Source organism: Oncorhynchus nerka, linkage group LG5, assembly GCF_034236695.1.
Source record: "Oncorhynchus nerka isolate Pitt River linkage group LG5, Oner_Uvic_2.0, whole genome shotgun sequence".
In the NCBI taxonomy this organism is placed as follows: domain Eukaryota; kingdom Metazoa; phylum Chordata; class Actinopteri; order Salmoniformes; family Salmonidae; genus Oncorhynchus; species Oncorhynchus nerka.
In genome coordinates, this window is record NC_088400.1 from 33,650,393 (window position 1) to 33,661,458 (window position 11,066).

At 43.0% G+C, this 11,066-nt stretch overlaps 3 protein-coding genes across 3 annotated transcripts; all 3 read right to left on the reverse strand.

Moving 5' to 3' along the window:
* Nucleotides 1–684: 684 nt before the first annotated feature.
* LOC115121595 (protocadherin alpha-8-like) lies at nucleotides 685–3,105 on the reverse strand. The gene has a single exon (XM_029650703.2). The coding sequence runs from the start codon at nucleotides 3,082–3,084 to the stop codon at nucleotides 685–687; it is 2,400 nt and encodes a 799-aa protein (XP_029506563.2). The 5' UTR covers nucleotides 3,085–3,105.
* Nucleotides 3,106–5,112: 2,007 nt separating this feature from the next.
* LOC115121594 (protocadherin alpha-8-like) lies at nucleotides 5,113–7,540 on the reverse strand. The gene has a single exon (XM_029650702.2). The coding sequence runs from the start codon at nucleotides 7,486–7,488 to the stop codon at nucleotides 5,113–5,115; it is 2,376 nt and encodes a 791-aa protein (XP_029506562.1). The 5' UTR covers nucleotides 7,489–7,540.
* An 855-nt stretch (nucleotides 7,541–8,395) lies between these two features.
* LOC115121593 (protocadherin alpha-7-like) lies at nucleotides 8,396–10,777 on the reverse strand. The gene has a single exon (XM_065018222.1). It carries the CDS (start codon nucleotides 10,760–10,762, stop codon nucleotides 8,396–8,398), a length of 2,367 nt encoding a protein of 788 aa, XP_064874294.1. The 5' UTR covers nucleotides 10,763–10,777.
* Nucleotides 10,778–11,066: the final 289 nt, after the last annotated feature.

Here is an 11,066-nt window from a genome sequence, read left to right on the forward strand (position 1 = left end):
GGGATGTCCGCCTATGCAAACACCACGTGATTCTACCCTTCATTACCCTATCCTTGAAGCTTTTTAGAGGCATCTTGACACAATATATCAGTAAAAATGTTATCAGTGAAGCAACATCTCAAGACATCAGGTTAAAGCTCGGTCACAAATGGGTCTTCCAAATGGACGTTGACCCCAAGCATACTTCCAAAGGTGTGGCAAAACGGATTAAGAAAAAAAATGGTCTTGGTATTGGAGTGGCCATCACAAAACCCTGACCTCAATCCCATAGAACATTTGTGGGCAGAACTGAAAAAGTATGTGCGAGCAAGGAGGCCTACAAACCTGACTCAGTTACACCAGCTCTGTCAGTGGGAATGGGACCACTTATTCCCACTTATTGTGGGAAGCTTGTGAAAAGGCTACCCAAAACGTTTGACACAAGTTAAACAATTTAAAGGCAATGCTATCAATTACTAATTGAGTGTATGTAAACGTCTGACCCACTGGGAATGTGATGAAATAAATAAAATCAGAAATAAATCATTCTCTCTACTATTATTCTGACATTTCACATTCTTTAAATAAAGTGGTGATCCTAACTGACCTAGGACAGGGAATTTTAACTAGGATTAAATGTCAGGAATTGTGAAAAACAGTTTAAATGTATTTGGCTAAGGTGGATGTAAAATTACGACTTCAACTTTATCTTCTTACCTCTGCCGAAGCTCTCCTGCTGTGTTCAGGTACCACTAGAGTATTTCCATTGCTGCCCGGGGCTATAGTAGAACCTATACTCATTCTGGGTCCAACTAACATGTACCGTTTGTCTCCGGATCGGTACTGGATGCTGTGACACAGTGTCCCGTCGTAATTCACATCTTGTAAATACTTGGAGGAATCGACTGGGGCTTTGGAGCACTGCATTACAATCAACACGATGATACTGATGATGAAAAGTGCTGAAACTGACCCCAAAGTTATGATCAAATAAAATGTAACGCTGTTCTCCTCCTCGTCTTTTACTGCGCTTTTAACATCAGAAGCTGCAAAAGCCTCTTTGGGCTCCACAACGTTGATAATCACAGTAGCTGTTGCTGAGAGTGAAACGTTCCCATTGTCTTTTACCAGTATGACCAGTTTGTGCTCTGTCTCGTCTGTCTCTGTGAATGACCGAAGTGTCCTTATCTGTCCTGTATAACGGTCCAAAGCAAAGAGACTGTGGTCAGTTACTTCCTGCAGTGAAAATAATAACCAGCCGTTATATCCTATATCAGCGTCATAGGCTCTCACTTTAGTCACCAAATGGCCTGCGTTCATATTGCGGGGAATCTCCTCCACACCTTCAGCAGAACCGTTAGCGCTGACTGGATACAAGATCACTGGGGCGTTGTCGTTCTGATCCAGAATGAACACGTCTATTGTGACGTTGCTGCTTAATGACGGAATTCCAGAGTCTGTAGCTACAACTTGGAATTTAAATGTTTTTAAAGTTTCAAAGTCAAAACTTTTTAGCGCCAAAATGTTTCCATTTTCTGAATTTATGTTGAGGAAAGATGCCCATTTGTTCTCGTCACCACCGTATCTCAGAATATGATATGAAATAAGAGCGTTTTCATCTATGTCACGATCTGATGCACTTACGTAAAATACTGAGGCGCCTGGGTCGTTATTCTCAGTGATATAGAAAGTATAGGAGCTTAATGAAAACTCTGGATTGTTATCATTCACATCTGATATAACTACGCTTATAGTCTTTACAGATGACAGGGACGGCTGGCCTGCGTCTTTAGCAACTACTGTTAGATCATATTGTGATGATTTCTCTCGATCCAGTGTTGACTTGGTGACTACAGAATACATGTTGTCCTGTAAAGACGGCATTAATGTAAATGGTATGTCCTCAACTAAAGAGCAGATCACTTTGCCATTAAGACCAGAGTCTAAATCATTAACACTGATTAATGCTACAGTGGTGCCTGGTCTAGAATCCTCGGGGATTGCGTTCGAAAAAGACGTCACCTCGATCTCAGGTGCATTATCGTTGAGGTCAATAATCTTTACTGTTATGCTTTTGTCAGTTGTCAGAGGGGCAGATCCTTTATCAGTTGCCATTATGTCAATCTCATAGCTGTCTTGTAGCTCGAAATCGACCAATTCTTTCACAACTATCTCACCCGTATTCGTATTTACATCGAAAAGTTTACGAATCTTGTTCTTTACCATTTTACCGAAAAAGTAAAGGACCTCGGCATTCGAACCCTCGTCTAAATCCGTGGCATTTACTTGCACGACTGTCGTGCCAATAGGAGCATTTTCATTCAATGTAACTGAGTATAACTCTTTGACAAAAACAGGCATATTATCATTTACATCTAAAACATCAATAACTATTTCCACAGTCCCAGACCTGGGAGGTTTTCCTCCATCAATGGCTGTGAGTAGTAATGTATGTCTTTTCATAGCTTCTCTATCTAAGGGCTTTAGTAGATTTACAACAGGAATTTTACCTTCCCTTCCTCGATCTTTAACCTCCAAACGAAAATGGTCATTATGACTGAGTTTATATTGCTGAACCGAGTACGGGCCACCATCTGGATCAACGGCAGCTTGCAGCTGAAATCGTACACCAGGTAAAGCGGACTCGTATATTTCTAACCGATTCTCTTTCTCGGGAAAGCTGGGAGAATGGTCGTTAACATCTAACACCTCCACTGAGACATAATGGATCTCCAGCGGGTTCTCTAGAACGGTTTTCAGGTTGATCAAGCACACGCTGCTCCGTTCACACAGCTCCTCTCGGTCTATTTTTCGGTTCACATATAAGATGCCGTCATTCTGGTTAACCTCGAAAAGAGGCTCGGTCGAGCCAGACACGATTCGAAATCCCCTCTCCTTCAAGGTGCTCAGATCTATTCCAACATCCTTAGCTATATTCCCCACGACAGTTCCTTCCTTAAGCTCTTCAGAGATGGTGTATCTTATCTGTGCAGATGCTCCGCTCCAAAACAGAACCAAAGCAACCATGTAGGTGACACTCTGCCGTCGCTCCCGCCATGCCCCGCATCCTCTTTGTTCCATGTTTTCAAGACAAAAAGCCCTCATCCACAGCACTTCCACTATTCCTTCATTTGTGACCGTTGTCTTTCCAGTATGTTCGTCAAATACCAAAACGAATAAACCAACAATAGTCTTATTTATGTAAATTCCAGATCTTATTCTCTCCACGAACATGCACGACTGTATAACTCCAGGGACCGATCAAACCTACCAAACCAGCCAGGAGGAGGGCTCAAAAGCATGACGATAGTATTTCTACCAGAAGCGCTATAGTTGGGTACTGACCCCATGCGATTCTAACTCGCATTGCGCTGTTGTTTAATAATGTTAGGCCTACTTTTACTAGTCCAACCCACCCAGAATGCTATAGTGTCACAACGCACGAGGGAGAAAGGTCAGCACAAGGTTAGAATAAAAATTGTCAAAGACTCCAGTCACCCAGGTCATAGACTGTTCACTCTGCTACCACACAGCAAGCGGTAGGAGAGCGCCAAGTCTAGGTCCATTCATCAAATGTCCACCCGGACTATTTACATTGCCACCCCCTTTGTTTTTACACTGCTACTCATCGTTTATTATCTATGCATAGTCACTTTACCCCTACCTACATGTACAAATGACCTCGACCAAGCCTGTACCCCGCACATTGACTCGGTACCGGTACCCCCTGTATATAGCCTCCACATTGACTCGGTACCGGTACCCCCTGTATATAGCCTCCACATTGACTCGGTACCGGTACCCCCTGTATATAGCCTCCACATTGACTCGGTACCGGTACCCCTGTATATAGCCTCCACATTGACTCTGTACCGGTACCCCCTGTATATAGCCTCCACATTGACTCGGTACCGGTACCCCCTGTATATAGCCTCCACATTGACTCGGTACCGGTACCCCCTGTATATAGCCTCCACATTGACTCTGTACCGGTACCTCCTGTATATAGGCTCCACATTGACTCGGTACCGGTACCCCCTGTATATAGCCTCCACATTGACTCGGTACCGGTACCCCCTGTATATAGCCTCCACATTGACTCGGTACCGGTACCCCCTGTATATAGCCTTCACATTGACTCGGTACCGGTACCCCCTGTATATAGCCTTCACATTGACTCGGTACCGGTACCCCCTGTATATAGCCTCCACATTGACTCTGTACCAGTACCCCCTGTATATAGGCTCTTTATTGTTATTTTATTGTGTTACTTTTAATTAAATGTTTTACTTTAGTTAATTTAGTAAATATTTTCTTAACTCTTCTTCTTGCTCTGCCTTGTGGGTTAAGGGCTTGCAAATAAGAATGTCACGGTAAGGTCGGCAACTGTTGTATTCTGCGCATGTGACAAATACAATTTGATTTGATTTTGATGACTGGACTGGCAGACCCATAATTCATATGTCGTAAAGGTTCCCTTAAATAAAATGTACTGAAGCATGCAACAAGTCTCCTATATTTAAATAAATCATGCTATTTATGCTGTCCTTTTTTGGGGACAACACTTCATTATGCAAACAGCGTATTAAACAGCGTATTGAATTCCTAGAGATAGATAGAGGACTGTTTTATATATCTGTGCCATTATAGCGTATGTGACAGCATGGGCAGCGCCATTGAAGCTACAACCTATAGGAATCTCCAGCTAGTTGACTACTTTGGCTACTTTAAAATGGCGGAAGCATGGTGGAAGCACTAAATGGTGCTGCCCATGCTAAAACGTCCGTTTGGCCACTAGAGGCCTCTATCATTCTCTATGGTTGAATAGCCCAACGTTTCAGCACCACCGTGGTGGACAGCGCCCTGCCTGGCCTGAGCGGCAAGTCCTGATTGTGGTGGTGGGGAATAAGCAGGTTAACCTACACGTGCCAAGCTCTCAGATCATGTTAGAGACACAACCCTTTGATTTTAAAACATCCTATTTGACCAACTCACACATAACCCTTTCAGTCAATTAAATATTAAATACATACAAATACAATGATAGCGTATGCAATTCTAAAACTCAAGCTTATTATCAGCACTACATGTCAATGGTCAGGTGTAAGAGCATTGTGAACTATAAATTCATTTTCATCTCCTTACCTCTCCAGAAGCTCTCCTCCTGTGTTCAGGTACCACTAGAGTATTCCCATTGCTTCCCGGGACAATAGTAGAACCTATACTCATTCTGGGTCCAACTAACATGTACCGTTTGTCTCCGGATCGGTACTGGATGCTGTGACACAGTGTCCCGTCGTAATTCACATCTTGTAAATACTTGGAGGAATCGACTGGGGCTTTGGAGCACTGCATTACAATCAACACGATGATACTGATGATAAAAAGTGCTGAAACTGACATCAATGTTATGATCAAATAAAATGTAACGCTGTTCTCCTCCTCGTCTTTTACTGCGCTTTTAACATCAGAAGCTGCAAAAGCCTCTTTGGGCTCCACAACGTTGATAATCACAGTAGCTGTTGCTGAGAGTGAAACGTTCCCATTGTCTTTTACCAGTATGACCAGTTTGTGCTCAGCCTCGTCTGTCTCTGTGAATGACCGAAGTGTCCTTATCTGTCCTGTATAGCGGTCCAAGGCAAAGAGACTGTGGTCAGTAACTTCCTGCAGTGAAAATAATAACCAGCCGTTATATCCTATATCAGCGTCATAGGCTCTCACTTTAGTCACCAAATGGCCTGCGTTCACATTGCGGGGAATCTCCTCCACACCTTCAGCGGAACCATTAGCGCTGACTGGATACAAGATCACTGGAGCCTTGTCGTTCTGATCCAGAATGAACACATTCACTGTGACGTTGCTGCTTAGTGACGGAGTTCCAGAGTCTGTAGCTACAACTTGGAATTTGAACGTTTTGAGGGTTTCAAAGTCAAAGCTTTTTAGCGCCAGTATGTTTCCATTTTCAGGATTTATGTTGAGGAACGATGACCATTTATTCTCCTCGACACCGTTTCTCAGAATATGATATGAAATAATAGCGTTTTCATTTATGTCACGATCAGACGCACTCACGCGAAAAAGTGAGGCGCCTGGTTCGTTATTCTCAGTGACATAGAAATTATAGGGGCTCAGTGAAAACTCTGGACTGTTATCATTCACATCTGATACTACAACACTAATAGTCTTTACAGATGACAGGGACGGCTGGCCTGCGTCTGTGGCTACTATTGTTAGATCATATTCAGAATGTTTTTCCCTATCCAGGGGTGACATGGTGACTACAGAGTAAATATTATCCTGTAGTGATGGCATTAGTTTGAAAGTTGCGTCTTCCATCACAGTGCAGAGAACTTTCCCGTTGAGACCAGAGTCCAAATCATTAACACTTATTAGCGCGACTGTGGTTCCAGATCTAGAATCCTCGGCGATTGCTCTTGAAAATGATGTCACCTCAATCTCAGGTGCGTTGTCATTGAGGTCAACTATCCTTATTACTACGCTTTTATCTGATGTCATTGGTGCAAGTCCTTTATCCGATGCCTGTATGTCGAGTTCGTACTTGTCTTTTTCTTCAAAATCTAGCAGTCCTCTCACAATGATTTCACCTGTTACTGGGTTCAGATCAAAGAGTTTGCGTAATTTACTATTCACGCTATTGCCAAACGAGTACATTACTAAACCGTTTGGCCCCTCGTCCAAATCGGTGGCGTTTACTTGTACAATTGTTGTGCCAACAATAGTATTTTCATTCACCAATACAGAGTAAGCATCTTTTGTATAGACAGGCGGGTTATCATTGATATCCAGTACATCTACAGTTATTCTCATGTCTCCAGATCTTGGAGGTTTTCCTCCATCAATAGCTGTGAGCAGCAATATATGGCTCTTTACAGCCTCTCTATCCAGTGGTTTATGTAATATTAATATCGGGATTTTGCCATCATCACCTCGATCTTTAACTTCCAAACGGAAATGATCGTTGTGACTGAGTTTATACTGTTGAACTGAGTATTGTCCACCATCAGTGTCGAGCGCAGCCTGGAGCTGAAATCGCGCCCCTGGTAAGGCTGACTCAAATATCTCTAACCGTTTCTCTTTCTCAGGAAAGCTGGGAGAATGGTCGTTAACATCTAACACCTCCACTGAGACATAATGGATCTCCAGCGGGTTCTCCAGAACGGTTTTCATGTTGATCAAACACACGCTGCTCCGTTCACACGCCTCCTCTCGGTCTATTTTTCGGTGCAAATACAAGATGCCGTCATTCTGGTTTACCTGGAAAAGGGGCTCCGTCGAGCCAGACACGATTCGAAATCCCCTCTCCTTCAAGGTGCTCAGATCTATTCCCAAATCCTTAGCTATATTCCCCACGACAGTTCCTTCCTTAAGCTCCTCAGAGATGGAGTATGTTATCTGTGCAGATGCTCCGCTCCAAAAGAAAACCAAAGCTAACATTGCCCAAAGCCTCCGTCGTTGCTCCCACCATGCTCCATGTCCTCTTTGTTCCATTTTTATCAAATATATTTAGTCCAAAAAGAATCCACAGCACGCGACACTATGCCTATATTATTAACGAAACCTTACCCATTGCATTCCCAAATAGAATCATAGCTCATTATTCTAAAAAAAAAAGCATTTTTAGTTCCGTTCAAGTGAGTATGAAATATCTCCTTGTTGCTTACGACCCTCGTCAGCTAGCTACTGAATGATAAACCAACTAAGGGGAGGATGCAAAAATGTGACGTGAGCGTTGCTTTCAAGAGCGTTATTCTAGTTAAGCACTGACACCATGCGATGCTACCACACATTGATTGCATGGTTGTGTAAAGGACATTGGCTACTCCAGCACCAGAAGCATGTTTGGCACAAACATACAGAGACAGACAATCATAAATATACACTGCGTGGAGGCAAATGAAGGCTAATATAATCTACCCAGCAACTGATACAGATTTACAAAAATATCAAATGAAGCATGTCGCTTTATCTGCATGGTATATGTTCTCCTGCAGAGCTGCGAGACATCCGAGCATTTCAGAAACACCCTAGTGCACAGCGACCCACCACGAGGGCATAACGCTGCGTCCAAAAAAGACAGCTCTATGGCGAAACCACTTTGAATTCCTTTTAGATTGATTTAACATGTCCCACACAAACTATTCTAAGGCAAATATATGGTATAAAAAGGACACTTGATGAATTACAAAACAGAAATGCAAGAGGATTCCCTCCATCCTGTCGTACATTACAATACTAAAACAAATACACCAGTACACAAACCTAAACAGCAAAGCAAGTGTTTTATTAAATGCCCAAGATAACATGATTGTATTGAGACACTCAATGCACTGTACAGTTCAGTCTACATGGTTTATGATGACCATGTGCGATGTATGTGACTTGTATAAAAACGTATTCATCTCCTCACCTCTCCAGAAGCTCTCCTCCTGTGGTCCGGTACCACGAGAGTATTCCCATTGCTGCCCGGGACTATAGTAGAACCTATACTCATTCTGGGTCCAACTAACATGTACCGTTTGTCTCCGGATCGGTACTGGATGCTGTGACACAGTGTCCCGTCGTAATTCACATCTTGTAAATACTTGGAGGAATCGACTGGGGCTTTGGAGCACTGCATTACAATCAACACGATGATACTGATGATAAAAAGTGCTGAAACTGACATCAAAGTTATGATCAAATAAAATGTAATGCTGTTCTCCTCCTCGTCTTTTACTGCGCTTTTAACATCAGAAGCTGCAAAAGCCTCTTTGGGCTCCACAACGTTGATAATCACAGTAGCTGTTGCTGAGAGTGAAACGTTCCCATTGTCTTTCACCAGTATTACCAGTTTATGCTCAGTCTCGTCTGTCTCTGTGAATGACCGAAGTGTCCTTATCTGTCCTGTATAACGGTCCAAAGCAAAGAGACTGTGGTCAGTAACTTCCTGCAGTGAAAATAATAACCAGCCGTTATATCCTATATCAGCGTCATAGGCTCTTACTTTAGTCACCAAATGGCCTGCGTTCACATTGCGGGGAATCTCCTCCACACCTGCAGCGGAACCATTAGCGCTGACTGGATACAAGATCACTGGAGCGTTGTCGTTCTGATCCAGAATGAACACGTTTATTGTGACGTTGCTGCTTAGTGACGGAGTTCCAGAGTCTGTAGCTACAACTTGGAATTTGAATGTTTTGAGGGTTTCGAAGTCAAAGCTTTTTAGCGCGTAAATGTTACCATCATCAGAATTTATATTTAGGTAGGATACAGTAGGAGCGTCGCCATCACTTTTCCAAATGTTATAAGACACACGAGCGTTTTCATATTGGTCTCTATCTGAGGCGCTCATGGAAAACACAGACGCGTGTGGAGCATTGTTTTCCGGTACATAAAAAGTATACTGACTCTGAGAAAACACAGGACTGTTATCATTAACGTCTGAAATATGGACTGTGATGGTTTTGTGGGAAGACAGTGATGGGAGTCCTTTATCTGTAGAAGTTATTGTCACTGTGTACATAGGCTCTGACTCTCTGTCCAATCTGCTTTTAGTAATCAACGAATACATATTTTTCTGAAAAGACGGTTTTAATTCGAAAGGGATGTTGTCTGAGATTGTACATATAACTAAGCCGTTTTCACCAGAGTCCATATCAAACACGCTGATAAGAGCTACCGCTGTACCGGGTCGTGAATCCTCGGGGACTTGGCTTGATAGGGACGTCACGTCCATCTCAGGTGCGTTGTCATTTACATCTTTCACGTTAATAACAACACTACAGTGACCAGTCAATGTAACCGGACCTTTGTCAGAGGCCTGCATGTCAATGTCATAAACGCTCTGCTCTTCAAAATCTATTAATCCTTTTACAGTGATCTCACCGGTAACATCATCTATCTCGAATAAATCGAACGCTTTGTTTTTAAGACTGTTATCAAAAGTGTATATAACCTGTCCGTTGGCGCCATCATCTATATCCGTGGCGTGTAATCTTAGGACTGAGGCACCTACGGGAGGATTTTCATATAAAGTTACCGTATACACCTGTCTGTCAAAGACTGGTGCGTTGTCATTGACATCAATCACATGTATTGTTATATTGACTGTGCCAGATCTTGCGGTCTCACCACCGTCAAACGCAGTCAAAATCAGTTGAATTTCAGGTTTCTGCTCTCTGTCTAGCGGCTTTTTCAAAATCAGAAAAGGAATTTTATCCTCACCGCGAGTTTTAACATCTAAGTCAAAGTTCTCGTTTTGACTGAGAGTGTACTTACGGAGACTATTCGCTCCAACATCAGGGTCACGCGCAGCGTCAAGAGGAAAGCGCGTTCCTTGGAGCACAGCATTCTCTGCTATCTCTAAGCGTTTCTCCTTTTCTGGAAAAATGGGAGAATGGTCATTTATATCCGTAATTTCAATCTCAACATAATGTATTTCCATTGGATTTTCGGCGACGGTTTTTAGGTTGATTAAACACACAATGTTTTTCTCACACAGCTCCTCCCTGTCGATGTGCCTGTTCACATACAACACGCCATTATCTTGGTTGATCTGTAAAAGACCTTCCTTAGAGCCAGATACAATCCGAAACCTTCGCTCCGCCAGTACATCCACACTGAACCCCAAATCCTTTGCTACATCTCCCACATAAGAACCTTCTTTCGACTCCTCCGCGATAGAATAGCGTATTTGACAATAAGCTCCACGGGAGAAGCACAACAAAAATACAAACGACAGCATCGCCCAGTGAGGCGCCTCTCTTCTCTGTTTGTCTATCATTTTGACAAGCCCTGTTATTTTGGAACCATTACAGTCCGCTTCATCCAGAAAAAGCAAGGTGCCAAGTTCATCCACGAAAAAGATTCAAGCAAGTATCCATGCGGATGGTATTCTCCATTCCAGAAAGCAAGTGCCCATTTCACTCGACTCGAATGATTTTTTAATGAGGCAACACGACAAAGGGAGGGAGGGATTCAAACTAAATGCATGTTTCTAACACTGAAAAGCAGCGACACCACGCGCATTAGGAGAATGGGTTTCATGCGCAGCAACTCAAACCGAAACATAAATATGTGACGCGTCA